General features: G+C 55.0%; 1 protein-coding gene across 1 annotated transcript; it reads right to left on the bottom strand.

The window, feature by feature from the left end:
• Nucleotides 1–7,666: 7,666 nt before the first annotated feature.
• INSYN1 (inhibitory synaptic factor 1) lies at nucleotides 7,667–20,179 on the bottom strand. Its single transcript, XM_055793885.1, has 4 exons — nucleotides 20,005–20,179; nucleotides 19,247–19,408; nucleotides 18,189–18,929; nucleotides 7,667–8,482 (listed from the first exon to the last, which is right to left on the bottom strand). Exons 3-4 carry the CDS (start codon nucleotides 18,369–18,371, stop codon nucleotides 7,784–7,786), a joined length of 882 nt encoding a protein of 293 aa, XP_055649860.1. The 5' UTR covers nucleotides 18,372–18,929; nucleotides 19,247–19,408; nucleotides 20,005–20,179; the 3' UTR covers nucleotides 7,667–7,783.
• Between the last annotated feature and the right edge of the window lie 1,573 nt (nucleotides 20,180–21,752).

The raw sequence follows: 21,752 nt of genomic DNA, 5'->3' as shown, positions 1-21,752 counted from the left end.
AGCAAAGCAGAAGATTATTCTAAACCTTGGATGCTGCCTGCATATGTTCAAGAAAATTGCTATACTGTTTTCTTCTCCTTTTCCCCTTTCTGTGATGATCAGCAAAGCAGCACGTTATTCTAAACCCTGGGCTGCTGCTGGTGGAGCTTTTACAGGCAGTGACCTTTGCAACAGTGTTTTCAGAGCACTTAAGTTGTTTATTGTAAATAATATCCATTTTCTCTGTGCAGACTTAGAGAAGCAGCTGAAAAGGAAAATTTGTGGTATCTCTTACAGGTATTTATTTGCATCCAAGAGACAAAAGCATTTCCCCAAGGAACTGGAGTTAATTCACTTCTCGTGTTTTTGCTGCCAGAAAAAAATACGCCATGGTGTAAATGGAGACGAAGGAGCAAAAGCCATTTGAAAACACCGCCGGTAAATTAAAGTTTTGCTGTATTTGCTGAGATAATTTAGTGTAATTCCCTGCTAATGAATTAATGCACTGCTTCTTGTTCATTATAGCTTTCCTAATTTGATTGGAACTCTCAGTGCTAGGTAGCTTCATTACTGGCAAATATTAATGTAATAAAGAAGGTTTTGGTGGAGTCCTTCCTTCCCAGTGAGCTTTGCACCCAGGTGATGTGCTGGGGAAGAGCTGGGAGGAGGAGAAGGGGGAGGAAGGTCAGGGATGCTGCCCGACAGTGAGGATTTATTCCCATCCACTTCTGGGTGAGGAGCATCATCTCTTGGTGACCACGTCCAAGGGCTGTGTGGTTGCTCAGTCCTTGGCAGAAAACACCCCGTTTCCCTGAAGTATTGCAGTCTTACAGGGGGGAAACCCAGAACCTAAAAATATTGTCATTGCATTAAATCCATCATCAGCTGCTGGATCATTGGCGCAGCAAGGGGAGCAGCTCCATCCCACCACAGCCCTGGCTTTGCTTTTTAGTAAATGCAGCTTGTTTTTTAATAAATACGTTGTAGGAAAGGTACAGAAGAAGAAAGCAGAGCACAGGTGACACATTTCTGAAGGTTGGTACCCAAGTGGCTTTGATGGCCATGCAGGGGAAAACATTGCTCTGCAGCCCCTCACACTTCTTTTTCATCTTCTTTCCTCCATAAACTTGCCCCAGTGGCTTGGGCCAAGGCTGATGCTGGGATGGGGGATGCTCAGTCCCAAGGAGCCATCCTGCCATCCTGCCTCATGGCCGGGGAGCTGGGAGGGATGGGACCGGCTCTGCCTCAGTCGTGCTCTTTGATGCAAATGACTCCATGCATAATTTAAGCTTTGTGTTGCTTACACTGAGTAATCATTTCCACTATGGCTAAGGGGGGATGGGGAGGGAGAGCTTTCTTTTTTCAAGCCTTTTTTTGTGTTGTTTTCTCCCTAAAGTGTTTCCTAAGTGCTGGGTGAACAGATTTTCCCGCGCTGCACCAGGCACCTGCCAGAGCCCAAGTTCTGGGCATTGTCCAGCACCACCCAAAGGTGGATGATGTCTCAGGGCACTGCACGAGCCAACCAGTGGGGAAATAATTTTTTTTTTAATCCATTGCTTAGTCCATCGGTGTTAGTTGTGAAAAGACACGTACTAATGCAAAGCTGAGTTAGGAATATAATCTCACAACTCCAGGCATAAGGTTACAAGGTCCCAAACCTCATCCTGACACCTCCTGGGACTCTGGGCACCGACTTCAATGAACATGTTGGGTCCCACCTGGCTCAAGTGGTCTTGGGGACACAGCTCCACTCCTCCCTGAGGCCAGGGAATTGCTGGACCCAGCCACAATGTTACTTATTATGGGCTGGCACCGATGCTTTTGATTTTTCCTGTTTTTTCTTTTTTTTTTTTTTCCCCTTCTAAGAGCCCCAACATTTTAATTATTTATTTGGAGCGTGATTAATGTTTTGTCTGACGCTGTTCTGCCAGGGGAGCCCCGGTACATTTTGGTTTAGCAAGATCTAATTAAGAAGTCCCATCAAGCATGTCATCCCTTGTCTTACAAGTACCTCCAGGGCTCCTTCAGCGCGGCTGTATTGCGGCAGGCTCAGCTGGACCCGACGGCTCTGGGGGGCCTGGGGCTTTCCTGGGGGGGGTGCTGCTCTGCAAACAGGGGGTGCTCCAGCAAAGCACCCCTTGTCCCAGGGTCAAGACAAGACCCAGATTTCTGCTGCCTTCCGGGTATGGAGGTAAGAAGTACTTTTGGTCTCGAATTTGCCCTTTCTGGCTGCATTTTGGGGTGGATGCTCTCCTCCTGAGAGCAGGATGCAGCCAGGCTGCGGCTGCCCGGTCCCCATGTCCTCAGCGGCCACCAAGCATGGGGTGATGACAACATTTACCCACAGAGGTGATGTGACGTGGGGCCAGTGTGGCCTCGGTGCCTGGCACCGCTCTCCAAAAGGGGAGCGAGGACGGAGGCAGCCCCTGCGTGGGGCACGCGTGTGCATGTGCATGTGCATGCGTGTACGTGTGTGTGCCCACTGCCACCCAGTGGTGGGAGAGCACCCAGCCAGCACCCGGCCAAATGCATTTGATGAGGTGAGATGACATAATAAATAAATATATGTTTCCCGTTGGCATGGCAAGGGCCATATCCAGGTACTGGAGGGTTGAGCTCCTGGAGTGGTGGCCACTGGAGAAGAGGGTTTTGCTGGGCTGGAGGAGGTGGTAGAGCTGCAGCACAGCTCAGCATGTCAGGCAGAGACCCTTACCTTGAGTCTGGCCTCCCACCACCCTGGGGACATTAAATGGCCTGGGAAGCCTCACCTAGGACCCCAACCAGCACCCTATGCACGGCCCCAGGAGCCCTTTTAAGCTCACCCTGGGTTTATCGGTCCCTGCTCAAGCTGTGCTGCAGGGATGCTGCTCTCCAACCATTGACCACAAACTTATTCCCACCTTGCCTTGGACTTACCTCATCCTCACCACCTTGTCTGATGCTCTGAGCTCCCTGTTGACACCAGCAGCCCCTCATTCCCCCTTATTGGAATGGGGTGACAGCTCCTGCCCCACAGCTGAGTATCCATCCCAGTTCCCCAACTCTTTCCTGGCAGAGGAGGTTTTCTTCAGGTGTCCAGCCAACACTACTCCATCCTTGGGTTATCAGCCCTGGAAAAGTTTGGAGCCCACCGCTCTGTCCATAAGCATGGGGAATCTGCCCAGGCCAAGGAGTGACTGGCAGCCATCCTGTGGTATGGAGGCCTCCAGCAAGCTGTGAAATTACAGGCTGGCAAGCGCCAGGCACAAATGAGGATTAATTAGCATTCCATGGCCATGAGCACCTGTTTCAGGCCCATGTCTGGCCAGGCTCCGCTTATACATCTCCATCCTGCGGCTGCCGTCAGGGCTCGCCTGGCAGAGCCCAGAGAGGAGCACAAGAAGGGGAGCTGCCCTGGTTGGGGTTTTATTGCCAAATTGCATTGGGGTGAATCCATAACCCAGCGCTGAGCCACTGAGTGCCCTGACCCTTGGTTCAGGGGTGCCCCTGAACCTGTCTTTCTCCTCCAGTGGAGATGTCCTGGGCTAGGGCCAGGAAGGTGAAGGATGTGGGATGCTGCAGGATGCTGCAGTAACACCCCGGGGAAGGGGGGCTGGGTTTGCACTTGGGATGGGCAGAGTTTCAGGGTGCTGTGAGCAGCTGGGTTTGCTCTCCTTGGTGCAGAGCTCCTTGCCTCCTCCCCATGCAGCCTTTTCTTGCAAAGAGATAAGCGCCGCCAGCAAGTTATCTGGCTTCGAGGCTGGAGATAAGCAGAGGCAGGGAGGATGTGACCCCCTGCTCACTGCACCATGGAGCAAAATCAAGCTGGGAAGATGCAGCTGAGCTGCACTGGCCCGTGGGGACTGTAGCTTTTGGGGGAGATGCTCCTTTTCTCCCCATGGAGTGGAGCACCCTGGCCAGAGGGATGAAGGTGAGGTGGGAAGGGACTTCAAGGTCCCCTTGCAGGACACAAGATGGATTTAACTCCTGAAAGCTGGAAATTGAGGATGAAGGAGCACTCCTCCTGCAGCTATAAAGAAGCAGCATCGTATGAAGCGCTGGTGCATCGCTTGCAGTAACTCAGCTGTGGAACAGTGAGGAACAAATAAGACAAGATGCTGTACATTAGCAGAGGCAGGAGGCATAGCCTCTCCCTTTGAAAACAAAGCATTTGTCTTCCAGCCGCAGTGAGCAACCAGCCCCAAGCAGTGCGGGGGGCGAGGGGGGGCAACCAAAGCCCAGGGATGCTTTTACTGGCTGATGAGCTACAAGGGGGCTGGTTGTAGCCTGGTCTGAGCCAGGGCTATGTGAAATAAAGCCCATCTCTGCGGGGGGAGAGGTTGCCGCAGTCCTCTGGGAGCAGATTGTAATAGATTTGAGCAAAGAAGATGCATCTGTGTATGGGGACATGGATTTTGGCTTCCTGGGGCAGCTGGGGGGGGGGGGGGCACAGCGACCTGCAGGTGCAGTTTGGGCTCCTGAGCACATCCCATCCCCTGCAGAACTGGTCTTCCCAAAGCCCGACCTGGAGCCAGAGCTTTTCCTTAGGCTGGATAATATCCCGTTACCCACTTTGATGGCTGCCTTTCATGTCAGCGAGCTCAGAAGTGAAGTCTCCAGGCACTCGGGGTCTATTTTCAGCCCTCGATGAAGCAAGATGTAGCAAGATGTCTTCATCTGGGGGGAAACTTCCCAGCTGGATTTAGTGAGCCAGAGGGATTGGGTGAGCTCGGAGGAGTTTCTTCAAAACACAGACCCCAGCAGAGCCTCTTGTAATTCAGGTCAACTCAAACAGGAGCTGTGGGGAGGGTAAGAGCTGGAGGATTCGAATGTGAAGTCAAAATTCTGCTTTAAACCTCACGAACCCTGGCCCCGGCCGGAGCAGCCGCTGAGCATCCTTCCCAGCCAAAGATCAGCAGGGTGCGTGGCAGAGGCACCAGCCGTTCTGGGCTGCTGGCAGGGCTGTGTCCTCTTTTTATTTGCTGATGGTTTCTTTTAATTGCTTCTTGGAGGAAACACAAGCCCTCTGCCAGCTCTGGTGGCTCTCTGGTTGCCACTCCAGGTGTTGCTAAACAGGTTTTGGGGTCCAGAGAGGGGTTTGGGGCGGGGGGACAGGGACATTGCTGGGATGCTGTGGGGGAAAGCCTTGTTAATTTTTCACTACATAATGTCAAGAGAAAGATGAGGTGCTTTCCCAGGCCAGCTCCAGCTCTATTCCCCATCACCCTCCCCGCAGCCGTGGGCTAACCCTGATGAGCTGGATCTTGTCCCTGCAAGAACAAAATCCATTAATTCAACATCATTAATAATTCCGTTGGTGGTACAATTAATAACATAATTAATAACTTTGTTACTGATGTAACAAAGCCGCTTTTACTAGTATGAAGGGTTTCTCTGTATTTGTGTCAATAATTATTCCCATCCTCTTGAATTTTACACTAAAAAAACCCCAAACCAGCAGATTTTCCCCCTAAATAATAATAGCAAAACCCCTCTGGGTGTGCGGAGGAGCAGCAAGGGCAGCATCCGTGGTTCTCCATATATCAGTGCTGGGGTTTATTACCCCTTACCCTGAGCAGAGGGGAGTGGAGGAATTGCCCCCATCTCTGTTTACCCCTGGTTTATGGAGGTTTTCTATCCGTGGGCCCGCAAGGTTCATACAGTGCTTACTGCTGCCGCCACTTGGATTTATCGGAGAGCAGGAAATAAAGCTCGCACGGCTGTAAACTCATTCTTAATAGAAATGTGAGGGAAGAAGCTATTACCCCTTGTCCGTATGGCCCTGGCTACAGCAATTGGCTTTAAATCCCTGGCCCCAAGGTGAGCGGCTTTGCCCTGAGCTGTGCAGGAGCCGGAGCTTTGCATCCCCAAGCCGTGCCTCAGTTTTCCCTCTGGCTGCTTTTGCAGTTCATTCTGGGGCTGCAGGCATTGCAGGTGCCCCAAATCCGGATCAGCTGAAAAGCATCTCCTCATGCAGCTCCCGCTGCTCTGAATTTTTGCTTTGTGCTCTTCCTGGCACCCTTTGGGAGGAGTTATTAAGGAACAAAGCTACATCTATTAATCATGCTTTTACAATGGGGCCAGGCTGTAAAAAGCTCATAAAAATAAATAATAACCAGCTGTTGACATGCAGGGTAATGGAGGGAGTGGAGAGGAGTTGTCCCATCCCACATCCCTCAGTGCTGGTACTGGGTGAGTCTGGCTGTCCCCTCTTTGGGATGTGGGATGGGGACATCCCATCCCTTGTGAAAAACCAGGGGTTGGTGCTCCCCTTGGGGTCCCAGCCTTGGGGTAGGGAGAGATGCAGAGGAAGATGATGCATCAGCATCATCAACACCATCTTCCCCCCCCATAGTCCCTTCTGCAGAGCTCTTCCTTCTCCCAGCTTTGTCCAGAGCTGGGTTATCGCAGTGGGGACCCGGATGGATGCTGTCTGGATCAGAAGCACTGAACCCTCCCAGGCTCTGCACATGGTGGAATCCTACGCTGATCACCCAGGTGATGCCATGTCCCTTGGGTCCTAAAAACTAAAAAAAAAAAAAAAAAAAAAAAAAAAATTAATTCACCCATGATTTGGGTGAAAGACTTTTCTCCTACTATGATTTGGGTTGGATTCAGAGTGTTTTGATCACTGCCACTTCCTCTTTGGTGGGAATTTTTTCATGAGCATCCCTTGCCCATGGTAGTGATGCTGGGAGGCAGCAAGGGTCCTGCCTCCGGGCGGGCACTCAGGGTGACTGTGGGAAAAGGCTTGAAACAGAGCATCTCTGACCTGGATTGAAAATAAAGGAGTCAAGGCGGTGTTGTTTGGCTGCCAGGCTTGGAAAAACACACTGTCATGCCAGGGATGCTTGGGGGCTGGCGGTGCAAATGCATCTCTGTGGGAAGAAAAGCCGATGGGGAGGACACAGGGGTGTTTGCCTCCAGGACCAGGTGCTGCACCAACCCCTTTGGATGCTGAAGGCTTCGGCAAAACCTGGAAGCTGCAAAAATGCCAAGGGTGGATTTGGAGGTTCAGATTCCTTAATTTTTTTTTACACCCAAATCGGGGCTGAGGCTTTTGAAACGCAAAACCAGATGTGGGTACCTACAGAAAAGCTGGAGACATTTCCTGCATCATTTTAAGGTGATTGCAAGACTTGGAGGTCACTAATGTTTCCCCTGGACCTGGTATAAAGGTTGGAAACTGGGGGGTGGGAGCAGGTCCCCACCCCAGCTCCTTGGCACTGGTGTGCTTTGGCTCCCTCCAAGCCCCTCTCCAGCCCTCAGGGGCCACATGCTGGCCAAGGGAGTGACAATCCTGGTGACATCCCCGCTCCACTCAGACATCAGATATGACAAACCAGATCACACCAGATCTTTTTAAGCCAAACAGGAATCAAATGTCCCAGGGAGGGACATTTGTCCTGTCTGGTCCAGCCACCTCCCCTCTCCAGCATCCCCATGTCCCCATCCATCTCCCAGCCACAACCTCAGAGGCACTGGTTCTCCCCTTCATATAGGCTTCCCTCTATTGGTACATATATACATATAATATATATATGTTATTATTATTTCTCCATGATGGACGGTTTATTGATCTGAAGCGTCTGTCCACAAAAAAAAAAAAAAAAAAAAAAGCCAGTTTAAAATTCCCTGAGCCTCAAAAATGACGGGTAGGTAGTTCGGACATTTGTCTTCTTGCCACCTTTTCATGTTGATTTTATTATTAGTATTGATTTATTTAAATATATATTTATATATATTTATATATTTTCTTTTCTGTCCCTCCCCAGGAATCCCCCCATCCACCCACCCTCCCCAAATCCGTGTGGTGGAGCCAGCGTCAGTTTTTATTTTTAATTTTCTGCTTGGCCGGGATATAAGGCAGCACCGTCTGGGTGCTTTTATCGGCTACGGTCTGGGTGCTGCTGTTCCTCATCAGCCGCCGTGCTGGGGGTCCGCCCCCGCCCCCCCCACCGCCACTCATGGAAGGATGCTTTGAGGATGGCCCCGCCAGCACCTTACGCCCGGGCTCCTCAGGGCCATCATCCCCGGGGGATGCCGTGCTGTCACCGTCCCGGTCGTCATCGCAGCACAGAGCGTGGTAAAGCACCTTGTCGCTGAACCGGACCCGTTCCCGCGTGCCAGCCGGCCGGTGATGTGAGACCTTCTGGCTGGCCGGCGCGCTGAAGGCTTCCTCGCTGGATGAATCAGGGGTCCCCCCTCCCCGGGGACCGTTGGTGATGGGGATCCCCCCGTTCATCAGCCGGTAATCCAGCTGGCGAGCTGGTGGGGGCTGCGGCTGCGGCCGGTGGGGCTCGGGACCATCGCCTGGGTCGGAGGGGGTGGAAGCATCCAGGAAGGAGCAGAATTCCCAGCTGTCGGAGAGGATGTCGGAGGTGGTGAAATCGAGGGGTCCCAGCTCAAAGGTGCCCCCCCCCTTCTCGCTGCTGGAGGTGCTGCTGGCCGTTGCCGTTGTCCAGTCGTCCGGCTCCAGCTCGAACTCGAAGTCGGAGGTCAGCCGGTCGATCTGGCTCACCACCTGCGGGCAGACGGATGGATGGACGGGCAGAGGAGCTGCTGGGCAGGGCTCTCCTGCTTTTGCTCCGCAATAACACCACATCCCTAAATAACTGCCACTTCCCCCAGCACTACCAGTGTGATGAGCTGGGAGGGCTCGGCTCAACGGAACTGCTCTGGCAGCCCCTTGGCAGGGGCAAAAGCCCACCCGGCGGCACGGCACCCACAGGTCCCAAGCAGGTGGTGAAGCCTTGGGTGCCCCTGGGTGCTCGATGCAGCAGGATGGGCCTTCCCCAGGGTGGCCCTGGGGTCTGCCTTGTCCCCTGGGGCCATGAATGCCACCCCAAATCCCCATGCACATGGTGTCCTTTGGTCCCTTGCACTTGGCCATGGGGACCCACCATCAACCGCCACCTCCTCCCCCTGGAAAAGGCAGCTCCACAGGTGGGTAAACTGAGGCAGGGGGTGGAAAATGTCCCGTGGTCATGGGACAAACTACACAAGCAGGTGCAGGGTCTGTGGGGACATCTTTGCCCTGACTGGGATGCTGATGGGCTTGGTCCCCAATCCTTCATCTCCTCCAAAGTGTTGAGTATGTCAAGACCCGGGGTGGCTTGGGGACAGGGTCATGGCCCCGGCACACTGCAGGGGATGGACACCACATGGAGCATGAATAAAACAAGCCCTTAAAAAAGTTAAAAATAAGAAATGTAATGTCCTAGCTGATGTTCAAGCCACTGGCAGGGGTGGAAGGAAGGGAGGAAGGGTCTCCTTCCTCCTATGTTCTACTTCTAATGACCTTGCTGAGGTTTCAGATCCAAGAGGCTCATCACCCACCTTCAAGTCTTTAATCCCATCCAGCAAAACAGCTGCCCAGCACCAAGCACAGCACTAATCCTGCCCAGGGTACCCCAATCCCACCCAAGCACCCATTGCTGTGGCATCCAGCTGGAGTCATCACTGTTTCCCTGTGGTATTTCTTGGCTGATGTTTCTGCGTGTATATACGTGTGCGGGGGTGTGTGTGGCTTTATTTTATGTGGGAGGCAGAGCACGATGCAAAAATTCAACTCCGCAGCAGTTGGAAGTGTGTATTTTTGGCAGGGTTGCTGGCTTGCCTCCCCCCCTCTCTGGGGGAGCTGGCAGAGGGCCTGACCGTCCCCGGTGCTGCCAAGCAGGAGGTGGGCAGCGGCAGACACGGGGCGGGGGGGGGCTATGGGGAACCCCTCAATACCCCTTGTACAACTGATGCATTTTGTGCCACTCCCCCCCGCCTCAACATGGGCATCTGTGGCCATGGGTGCCTGTGGCACCCCGGGGCTGTGTCCTTTCCACCTCCCCCTGGCCCCCGCATCCTGCACATAGAGCATTTGGGAGCAAAAATCTCCCCTTTGCTTGTTTGTTTCCAGGTGGTTTTTCCATGCATAAATGGTTTTTCCTGGTTATTTTTCATTATTGCCATTTTCTACCTGTTTTTCCTTCCACTGCTCTTCCACATGTCCTTTCCTCGTGGAAATCGGCCACAAATTTCCCAAAACGAGGGAGAGAAGAAAAATCAATGGGCAACATCCTGCCAGACATGTTTCCTTCCCTTCTCCTCATGCCACTGGAAAGACCTGCCATATCTCCACCAGTCCCACGGGTCATCAACGGGTGCTGGACCTCCTCAGCCACCGAGCATAATTAAGCACGGCACTTCTCTGTCATTTTTATGCTGCTGTTATTCTAGAACTCCATTTTTTTGAGTTCCATTTTGTTGGGGGAAACTGAGTCCTCAGGCCCGGACACCTCATCCCATCCTTATGGGGTGACCGAGGGGGGGCACTTCAAAGCTGCTGTCACGGTGCTGGGTTGCCCTTGGTCTCTGCATCCCTTTGCTGGATGCTGGTGTGCAGAGGTGTGGGTCACCGCTATAAATCACTAAAGGCACCATAAACTAGAGCTCAGCAGAGCAGGCTCCTCACAAAGCCCTTGTGGGTGAGGACGCGTGGGCAGAGTTAAGGGTAATTTAGTGTGTCTGGGCATCTGAAACCAGGAGCCCGCGGGGATGATTATGCTGCCAGCAGCCAAAGTTGCTCTGTTACATTCTGCTGTCCTAATTTTAATAAAATTCCCATATCCAAGCTCCAAGCTCCAAATTTCACTTCTTTGACAACCCTGCCCATCCAGCTCTCCTGCCAAGCTCCTGAGGAGACAACACCAAGGATGAGGGACCCCAACCCCCACTTGCTTGTTGAGGGGGTTCCAGCCACAGGCACTCAGCACCCTCCTTTTTAAATCAGCTGCAGATCCCTGTGGGACATCTCCAGGCTCTGGCTGCAGACAGGACCATTTCTTGGGCCACCAAATGCTGTGTGACAACTTGGGGACAATCAGGATGGGCAACTCTGGAGGACAAAATAGCGTCACCTCCATGGGGGCACAACTCCAAGGGGCACAGGGGTCTGATGGGATTTGGGTGAGGGTGGTGGGGTTGGATGTGCACACTTGCTGCCCAATGCAAACATGGAGCAGAGCAACCAGGGACACCTGTGAATGAGGAGACCCTTTCTGAGATGGGACCAGATCGTGTCACCAGGAAAATGCAGGTGGAAGGGCTGGGGATTGCTGCCCAGGAGCATGTTGGACACGTTAACTACAAAAAACAACTTTCCAGAGAAAAAGAGCTGAATGAGAAACGAGTGCTCCCACCATCAGACCTGAGCAGACAGGGATGGACACGAATACAGCTTAACAGCCCTGATCAGCCCCACCTGGGACCCCCACCCCACCCATGGCCCAGGAGCCCATATCAGCTCAGTCCTGAGATGCAAGCTGCTTTCTGAGTTGTGCTGCCTGACAGTGTGTCCCTAGCTCCATGCGGTGCCCCACCCCCCCCCCACCCCCCCCCACCCCCCCGGGCTGTTTGTCTCTGGATGGACCCCTTGAAGCCCAGCTCTGGTCCTGCTTGCAGGATAGACCTTGTGCCTACGTTGTGTCCCTGTCTCCTGGAGGGACTTTGGGTCCCCAGAGGAGTGCCAGGGATGGTGAGCTGGGCGCTTCTCACCTCAGGCAGCAGAAGGCAATGGGCTTTGCCTAAGCTCCTTGCCCATGATCTCCTGCTTATTGCTCCTGCTTCTCTGCCCACGTGAGGCCTCCAGGGAGGGTGGGCAGGGACCCATCCATCCTTTGAGCTTTGGCTTTGAAGGGTGCAGAAGGTGAGCTGGAAGCATCTGCATCAGCATCCGTGAGAAAGTCTTGAAATTAGAAAAAATGCTTTTGTCTGCTCCTAATGCACCACCAGACACCCCCTCCCCCCCACTTTTTCTTTTTTTCTTTTTTTTTTTTTCTTTCTTTGGCTGGGGAGAAAGGGCAGAACTCAAGGAAAAGAGGAAAAAATAAGATGTGAGCTCTTCTTTCTCAGTGACAAGAAAGAATTAGGAAAAAGGGTAGGAAAAGAGCTGTCTTTGGGAAACACCCGGCTATTATTATTTTTTAATAAGGCAGCAAATGATTCTGCTGAAACCCTCAGCTAAAATGAGATCACCTCTGTTTTCACAAAGGCTCGGTGATTACAGCACAGGGTTCAGGGCCAGCATTTCCCTGGCCTTCAAGTTGGGTCTCTGTCACCCAGGGTCCCTGCTCTTCTTCTCCCTCATCCTCATTAAAGGGACCTGCTGCAGTTTGGGCTTGCTTGGTGCCAGCAGGAGGCACATCCCCATCCCGGTCCTCGTCCCCATCGCAGCACATGGGGATTAGTGTCACATCAGCGGTGGCTCCCTCCGGGCTATTTTTAGGAATGCTTTCTATTTTAAACGGGTGGTGGTGGTGCGGGGGGATGATGGGGTGTTAAATACCTATGTGACATTTGGTACCCGCTGAGGATTTCAATGTAAAGTAGGATTTGGACTTTTTTCTTTCCCGAGGCAGGTTGTCAAAGCTTTTTTTAGCTGAGGCCATCACTGCTGGCAGAGGGAGCCGGGGTAAGAGTGGGAGGGATGGACCAGACCTGGGATCGGGTGGTGTGGGGTGATGCTGCCATCATCATTCCCATGAACTGGGGATGGCTCTGTCCCTCTATAAGCAGGTGAGGAGGGTTGGGGTGTCCTCAGCATGTGCTGGAGGTGCCACAGGGGTGACCAAGAGAGGACGTGTCCCCATCCTCCCTCACCTTTAGGTCTGACCCTGGTGCGAAGAGCCACCTTTTTGGTGACAGCAGAGCATCACTGCTCAAACCAGGAATACCTGGCAGCAGGGAAACAGGGAGCAAAAATAATTCCCCTTGACCTCGTGTGTGGTGTCACTGAGGGGCCTCATCCTGCTGTGCCCAGGTGCCCTGAAAGCAAGCGCTGGGTGGCCAAGGGTTCTCAGCTCTTGCCTGAAGGGATGAGCTTTGAGCAGCCAGTGGATGAACTGAAGTGATGCAGTGGGATGGGCCCACATCCACGTGGGCACTGAGCAAGGATGTGCTAAACCACGGTACTGACCAGTTCACCCCCACCTGAAAAACCAGCTCCCACCATTCAGCCCAGCTGGGAGTGCTGGGTGCTCCCCTTGCTCCGCAGATGGTCACCCACACCCATGGAGTTTGCTGGCAGCCAGAAGCTTTTCAGATAAAAGCCTGGGTGCCCCAAATTAGATGTTTACCTCCCCAGCTAAGGCAGATGTTGAACATCTGGAACATCGTTGTTTTTTAATGAGATTTTTGGTTATTGGCTGCAAATGAAGCACTGAGATCCCTGGCTCCGGGTTGGGATTGGTGGCTCCAGATTCCACATTTTGGCCATGCTGTTTCCTATCGAGGAGTGAAACCTCCTGGAAGCTCGAGAAGATGCTGGAGAGGCGAAGGATGGGGACATCAAAGGCTTCGTGGCCAGTAATTGGTAATGCATATTCCCGAGGCTGGGGAAGGAGCTGGAAGATGCTGGGATCAAAGTGGTGCAATCTAACAGCCCCTTCATCCCAGCGCGGCCTTTGAAGCAGATGGGCGAAGCGGATCGGTGCTCGGTGCTCGGGGCAGGTACTGTTGGGTGAAGGGGGGGCCGAGGGGGGGAAGATCAAAGTGGGGGGATGGGGCACTGCGCTGCCTAGGGTTGTCTTTGCCTCAATGTTGGAGGGAAACCAGTGTGTGTCCCCTCAGCTGCCCTCCTGCAAGATGCAACTGTTTTCTCCACCCAGAGCCAAACATCTCATCCCCAGCCGGGTTGGGAGAAGAGTGAGGATTTTCGTGCATCCTCCCCAGACCCGACATTCCCTCAGCTGCTGGCTGGATCCCCAGCGCCCCGCTGCGCACCTGCAGCAGCACATGTTGGGGTCCAGGGATTTTCCCATGTTAGGCAGCTGCTGGATCTGACCCGCCTGGCCCTGCGCTGTGCTTTGCTACCAGCTCATGCACGGAGGGGATGTGCAACGGGACCATGTAGCCCATGCAAAAAATCCCCAACCCTATTCCCAAAGCATCAAATCATCCCGAAGGCATTTGACACCATTTCCTTGAACATCAGTTCCTCCCTCCATGGGGGAAAAGAGCCACCCCACAACCCCACAGCCAAACACTCCGGGAGCAGGGACCTTCCTGCATCTCCCAAACCATTTCCCAGCACAGGCAAGGTGAGTAAATATTTAATAAGGAATAAATGATTAATTAGAGCTTGCAAAGTGAAGCTGGGTTACAGGGGCCTCTCTTCCCTGAGCTGATGCTTATAAATGAGCGTGCCGTGGATCTCGGGATCATTTGCTAGATCATCAGCTGCTAAATAGTTCAAAATCATCGCACAGATCTCTAAAACATGTTATTATTAGAATAATAAGCTGCCTTCTCGCCGTGAACTTTCCCAAGCGTTCCCAGCTAATCACCTATTGATTACAACATTATTAAGGTATTTATAATCATAAAGGATTGCAGGGAGGATTTTATTCCTGCCTAAGGCTTGGAGGGGACCCCTCGGTGCTGCTTCCCTTGGTGGTGGGACCCCACTGCTCCCATGTCAGGAAATGCAGGGGCGATAGGACCCTTCCCGTGGGATTTTGGAGGGTTTGCACATAGGGACACTTGCACAGATACTTGTGTTTGTTTCCCACCTCCGAATATAACCCATGGATGGTTTCTGACCCCCAGCACTAATCCCACACAAGGTTGGGAAGGAGCTCAGCCTTGCAGTGAGATGGCCAAGATCTCCTGGGGTATTTTCTTCCCTGTGGCATTATCCTTATCCCTGGGAAGAGGGCAGGGTTGGCAGGAGGCGCGTGGGAGGGCAGGCAGCGTGGCAAGCGCTTGGCGGAAGCGCCTTCCCTGCCTACCTCCTGCCTGATTTCTACTTCCAGTGTGTGATTTCAATCAAAGATTTTAATAATCATTTTCCCCTCACATAATACAGCCCTGTCTTGGAGTGCTGGGGAATAATTATATACACAAAAGGGAAAGAGGGAGGGAGGGAGAGTGGGAGCAGAGAAACTGGTAAAACAGCATCCTGAATCAAACGGACATCTGGAATGACAGCCTTCAGGTGGGAACTGCTCCAGGGAGCCAGGGATGGAGCCTGAACCAGGGTCTGCTCCCATGTCACATCCCCAGGGATGGGCCAGCAGAGCTGGAATGCCCTGGGGTCCCCCACTGAAACCACCCCCCTGAGCATCCTGCAATCCCGGCTGAGTCAGGGACTCAAAATCTCTGCTGGAGCAGGGACAACATGGAGAGAAAAGCCTTATGTGAGCTAGAGCCGGCTGCGCTTGGAGCTGGTGACTGGTTTTGGAGCAGGAATGATCCCTGGGTGAAAGCCCTTGTGCCTGCACAGGGATTTTGATGGCTTTGGGGGTTATTTTTGTCAGGGTGGTTATAACCTGTCTCCTTCTTCCAGACCTGTAAAGTCCCAGTACCCAGCTCCTCTTGCAAGCAGAACCTGGAAGGAGCAGGTCCAGCATCACCCAGTGCCCTCCAGCATTATCCTGTGAAGGTCTTCCAGCTCCATGGGTGTGTCTGACACAGCAGGATCGGGCCCACCACTGTCCTCCCTGAGCACATCCAACCTCATGCCGCAACTCACTGGCAAAGCCCCAAGCAGAGGAGACGGCCGCAGGGATGGACATTTCCAAAGCCCCCGTGGTGGCTCCACTGGAGAATACACCAACATCACAAGTGCCAGGGCCCTGGTGGCACTGAAGGGCATCAATGGCCCCAAGCAGCCCCACCTCGTACCCCCACCCATGATCCCACCTAAGCTCGGGGCCGTCAGTCCCTGCCTAGGGCTGCCTGAGCCAGCCTTGTCCCCATGTCCCAGCCCGCACTTCCAGCCAAGGAAAAGCACCACCACGTGCAAGGCAGACTGCCACAAGGGATTATTTTTTTTACTTCTCTTTCACCGATATCCTAAAGCTTACGATTTGCCAGCCTGGTGTCTGCTACATTCTTTTCCGGGTGGGTTTGAAAGAGAGTTATGCATAACGTGCTCCCATCGAGCTTGCTCTGAGGGGTCCAGAGGACAAGGAGTTGAATTTGCAAAGCCTCTAACACCCAACGTCCCTGGTTTGGGGAAAACTGGACCTCTCTTTCTTTGGAGTCTCTGGAGCCTAGTTTAGCCCGGTTGGAGCAGCATTTTAGCTCTGGAGCCTGCTCTTGTACTGAGTTCTACACCGTTTTGTATAAATTCAACTAATTGCTGCAAAGTTAGACGGGTATGTTGTAGGAGTTGTTGAGAAGGGTCGAAGTTTAGGACCCAGCTGACGGTGGGGGTCTCACCATCTCATGGGGCATGGACTCCCTCCCTGGCACAAGAGCAGGGTCTCCCTAGGGTGAGGGGCAGAGGATGGGTGTCCTCTGGCCACCCTCTGCTCCTCAAGGCACAGGGTCCTGCTGTGCCCAGCTCAGCCCTTCCACCTTCCAAAGTTATTACTCCTCTTTTGAACCTGCTTCCCAAAACCCGTCCCCAGGGAATGCCAGGAGCCCTTTACCCCTCCCCTGTGCCCTCAGGCCACTTGCTCCTCTTCTCTGCTCTGAGACACACTGGTAGAGCTTGACTTGGGCAGCTTACCAAGGATGCTGCAGGGATGCTCAGGGTCCTTCTGGCCTCAAGAGCTGGACCTGGACAGGGACCTTGTAGAGCCACCTGAAGCTTGCTGGAAAGAACAACCCAGCCTTCTCTGTGAAACGGTCAGAGATTTACCCCATCCCAGTCCTCCTTATCCCTCCACATCCTCGGCAGAAGGGATGCTCGTAGTGGTCCCACCTGGCCTTAAATCCATGGGCCCAATAAAGGGGGACAATTGCCATCATCCTCATTTTAAAGCCCTCTTTAGGCTCCTGGAGGAGCACGAAGTGATCTTGGGCTAAACGGAAAATAGCTCTGCCTCCTGATTATTACCATTATGACTATTTAATCCAGCAGAGATTTTTCAAAGGGGTTTTGGGCTCCCCCATTGGCGTTGCAGGAATCGGGGGGGGCTTTTTGCTTTGGGTGGCCAGGTTTGTTTTCTGCTGCAGGAAAGACCGGCAAGGCCATGAGAGAAAGGAAAATCTCTAGGGATGCCACCATCAGGTTGCGCCCTTGCGGGAACCCAGTGGGGCAGTGTGGCAGGACGTGGCATCTGCCTGGTGCTGGCTTTCCCGGTGGGATGGCCCCCCTAAAATCTCCCAGATAGAGCAGAGCCATCCCAAAGGAGGACACAGCATCCCAAGGGATGCTTCAGGCTAGAAGATGTCACCTCCCTGACCACTGCCGTGTCTGCACTGAGGATGACGTTGGTCCCCCTGCATCAGCACTCTCGGCAGGCAAATGTCACCGACCCATGCGGAGCTGCTCCATGGTGGCCCCGTGGCAAAACCTCCGCTGAATTCTGCCCTTCCTGGGGGCAGACAAGGTTTCACGTGGCTCTGGATAGAACTCCATGCTCAGCTCAGGCCACGGAAAGGACGCAAATGCCCTCCTGCCCTATTGCAAAAGCGAGCTGCCGCACTGCACTCAAGGCAACCATGCTCTTCCCACCCATCACTTCTCCCACCACCTGCAGAGATGTCCTAAATTACCAGCCCCAGCCAGGTTCCCTTGCCCCCTACCTTGGAGATGTGTGGCCCAAACACTTGAGTCACAGAGATATCAAATTCCCCACCAAACCAACTCTGCCATCCTCTGCACTGGAACGAAACTCCAACCACACTTTATATGTGTGTATATAAATATATACTTTCGCTTTGGCCCCCTCTGCACCATGTGGACCCCCCTCCTTATCACACCCAAGGCTGATGCCGTATTTTCGGTGCTCTCTGCAATGCCAGAGGAACCCACCATCCCCTTTCCATCCACCCCTCTTGTTTGAAAGGGGCCTGAAAAACAGTCCCAAGCCCACCAAAGGAGAGCAGAGCTGACTGTGGCATGGTGCCCATGGCACCAGTTCCCCCAGCCCCAGTGTGTGATCCCATGGTGCTTCTCCCACCACCAGCACCCACAGGGACGATGCCTCGGCCGGTCCCCCTGACCCCAAGCAAACCCTGGTGTCAAGGTCAAGAGCAATTTTGCAAACCATGTCTATGTTTTTCTCCCCTTTCTTTTTGAAAATCCTATTGCATATCAGCTGGGCTCTGCCACCCCAAGTCCCTCCTGGAGCTGATGGGTTGCGGGTGCTGAGCTGGCTCTGCTCCTCCAGCCTGGCCGTGGAGGCAGGAACCAGGCAGAGGGACAGGGACAGGGCACCCCACTCTGGGGCCAGCAGCTACCACGACCCGCGCAGGGATGCGATGGCCCCCCAGGGCTTTCCTACCTCCCGAAGCTCCTTGGCCACCTCCTTGAGCTCCTGTAAGATGCCTTCCAGTTGCCCGATCACCATTTTCATCCGACTCCGGATCCTTTCCCTTTCACAATTACTCTTGCTGCTGCTACAATTGCTGCTGCTGCTGCTGGGGTGGTCACTGGGCTGCCTGTCCTGGCAGGTCCGGGAGTCCATCCTTCCCTACCGGCCTCGGTTCCCGGCCCCAACAGCTCTGTCCATCCTGCTCCCCTCTAGCCGGGTGGCCTGGCGTCCACGCAGCCCCTCTCGGCTGGGGAGCTTTCAACATCTTAACGTTCCCCTGCCTCCAAGAAAGTCCCAGCCACACGCTTGCCTCCCTGCAAGGTCGGGGGGCTCTGGTTCGGAGCGGGGAGCAGGGTTGGGATGCAGCATGCGGAGCTGGGAGTGCTGCAAAGAGGGCTTAGCCGGTGGCAGTTGGGAGATGTGGGGTGGCCATGGGGTGAGCGAAGGAGGCGAGTGCTGCCTGGTCAAGCCAGCAGGAGGAGGAGGAGGAGGAAGAGTCCCTTGGATGTCCCAGGAAGATAAAATCCAGCAGGTCACGCCTTGCCTGCTCCCCAGTGCTGGGGAGGGGTACACGGGGCTGGATGTCCCCAGGGTGTGATGCTGCCCCCCACGTCGGGCCCTCACTCTGGGGTCACCAGCTCCAGCGTTGAGTGGTGGGGGTGGGTGTCTCCCAGCTGGCCACAGGTGTCCTGAGGAGCCCAGAGTCCCCTCCTGCAAGGACAGACAGACAGGCAATGTGACAGTGCCATCCCTTCTGGAGCCAGAAAGCTGGGGTGGGCTCTGCCCACTCCTGCCTTGCCTTGATCTCAACCCCAGCATGAAGACAAGCCCCCAGGTACCCCCACAGTGCTCCCCCCCAGTTGAGGGGGGGGAGGATGGAGCCTGGCACTGTTCCTGGCTCCCCCCTTTTCTCTCCCGGCCCCCCCCCCCCCCAGTTTGAGACCTGGAGACAGGGCACAGTGGGGTCTCACCGAGCCAGATGGGTGGATAGGTGACAGCCAGGGAGCCGTGGCGGCTCAGGAACTTACCGTCACGATCCAGACCCCCCTTGGCTTCACTCCAAGCTCTTCCTTGTCCTTTTTTTTCCCTTCTTCTTTTCTTACTTCCTCCCCCTCCTCCTCCTCCTCTTCCTCCTCCCTCAGGGTTTTGTGTGGCACAAGAGGAGTCCGGGGGCCACTTTCCTTCGGTCGCTGTTGGAAGGGGTGAGACGTTACCAGAGGTGACAGCTTGCCATGGATGGGGGACACGTCCCGGGGGGACTCCTCTGCTTTGAGGGGGGGGTCAGGCAGCCTCTTCCCCCCGCAGGGGCCTTCCCACAGCCATCCTCCTCCCGGGCTCAAGCCCCAACCCCGCCTTGGCCCAGGAGGGGGAAAAACCCACCTTGCCCCCAAATGCCCCCCCCATCTTTCCGCGAGGGGGGGGCAAACAGCACGGGTGGAGGCGGAATGTGGCTGGGGGGGGCGCATCCCCTCAGCTCAGGGGTGCGCACAGGGAGGGGGGGTCCTGGCATGCTTACATTTCCATACCCGCATCCTCCATCCCCGCTGCTCGCATCCTTCATCCCTGGTACCCGCATCCTCCGGGGCACCGGGGATGGAGGATGTCGGTACCCGCATCTTCCATCCCCGCTCCCCGCACCCTCCCTCCCGGCTGCTCGCATCCTCCCTCCCCGGTGCCCGCATCACCCCCTCCTCCTCCTCCTCCTCCTCCTCCCCCCCTCCTCCCTCCTCCCCGGTGCCCCCGCTGCCCGCACCCCCGCAGCCTCCCCCGTGCCCCCGGGACCGACCGGCGGCAGCGGTGCGGGCTCAGGGCCGGCCGCCCCCTGGGCGCCGGGCGGGCGGAGCGGGGCGGGGGGCGCCCGGCGCCCCGGGCAGAGCCATGGGGCGGGCGGAGCGGCGGTGGGCGCCGGCCCCCGGCCCCGGCCGCAGCCTCCCCGCTCCCCGCGGCTCCCGGCTCGGCTCGCCCCGGCGGCTGCTGTGTCAGAGAAAGGGGCCGAGCCTCCGCCGGGCGGGGGGGGCTTAAAGGGGCCGGGAGCCCCTTGCACGGCGCGGAGCGGGGAGGGGGCAGCGCCGAGGGAAACTGAGGCAGCGCCGGGGGGGGAGGGGCTTGCCTGGGGGGGTGTCTCTGCCTCAGTTTCCCCAATCTCCCCCACAAAAAAATAATAGCCTTATTAAGGCTGGTCCCTTCCCAACGCAGAAGCCCCTCCCGGTCCTGGGGGTCATATCTGGGGCCAGTTCCTGCAGGATCTGTCACAAGGCACCGGCACCCGGGGTGCAGCAGCAGCACCTCAGCAAAGGGCCCTGCTGCAGGACCTGCCTGGGCAGTAGGAAAACAGTAGCCACGGCCTGTACGTGCTTGTGTGTGGTGGGGGGCTGCTCTGGGGGCCCCCCAACACGGGGAGGCAATGGGCCGGCAGCAGGGATGCAGCGTGGGGCTGTCAGCGCTGGGAACAAGGAGGAATTCTTGTCCCAGGGTTGAACCGTGACGATAGGTGGCAATCCCAGGTCTGCAGGAGATGAGGTGGCATGTGCGGCGTGTGCGGCGTGTGCGCATACGTGTTAGTTATTGCCTCCTACCGGGTGTGTTCAAAAGTGCTGAACACACTTCTTGGCATGGACCTGAACTGACTCATCCTTAAGTGAGCAGCTTGTCATGAGGTGATGCTTTGGGGGCTCTTCTGCTTCTCGCGGAACAGTCGGGTTGGGGTTCAGCGGTGGATCCTGGGGATGGCAGGAGCGCCGGGGCGTGTGGCAGACACTGGCGAGCAATCCCGCCGTGCACAGCTTTATTGCAATGATATTTTCCAGGGTAACCGTATGGCTGGTGGGATGTTTTCAGCAGGAACCTGCTCCATGCAATAATTTGCACCCGAAGCTCAGCTGGTGACAACGTGGCCACCTGGGTTCCCGACAGCCACGGCACTCTCTCCTCTGCTCCCAGGCTCTGATTTCCTCTGATAGCAGGTTAATGCCAGCTCCTGCTCTGCCTCTGCCATTAAGCAGGCAGAGCCGAAAATCATCAGGGAGCTTAGGACAGTAATTTGGAGAAAGAGTGGAGGTGGTAAAACTGAGATGGAGGTGCTGCTCCTGGGAAATCCACCTTGGACCAGTGATGCGGTTTCGTCTCCGAACACGCGCAGTGGATCTGGCGTGGAAAGGTGATAAAAGATTTTGAATTATTTTGGCCAGAGGAGGACCTGAATAAACTACAGTGGGGGATCAAATGAGTGGCCAAGACAAGACGTGGGCTGAGGAGGAAACACGCCCCATCCATGACCTGCTCTTCCCCTCTCCCACAAGAATCTGCTCGCCACCTCTGTGGTGGGTAACGGCAGCCCAGGGAGTTTTGGTCTGAGCCAGTTGGTAACAAATGCTCGCAAATACCCATTGCCAGCGCTGGAGAGCCCGACCTTGGGTGTCGGCACTGCCAAAAGCCTGTTTTGGAAAGTCTTGTCCATGATGGTGAAGCTAAGCAGCAGAAATGGCCCTGCAGGAACGTCCAAAGCTTCCATCATGAGGTGAGAGGCCCCAGCCA

This window comes from Falco peregrinus, chromosome 1 (genome assembly GCF_023634155.1).
Source record: "Falco peregrinus isolate bFalPer1 chromosome 1, bFalPer1.pri, whole genome shotgun sequence".
Classification (NCBI taxonomy): Eukaryota; Metazoa; Chordata; class Aves; order Falconiformes; family Falconidae; genus Falco; species Falco peregrinus.
The sequence above is the reverse complement of the archived record's forward strand: the minus strand, read 5'-3'. Positions and strand labels throughout refer to the sequence as shown.

Coding starts and splice junctions, on each gene's coding strand:
- INSYN1 (XM_055793885.1), bottom strand. CDS start 18,371: ATGGACTCCCGGACCTGCCAGGACAGGCAGCCCAGTGACCACCCCAGC. Junction 8,483..18,188: donor TGGCCAAGGAGCTTCGGGAG/GTAGGAAAGCCC, acceptor GTCTGCCCGCAG/GTGGTGAGCCAGATCGACCG.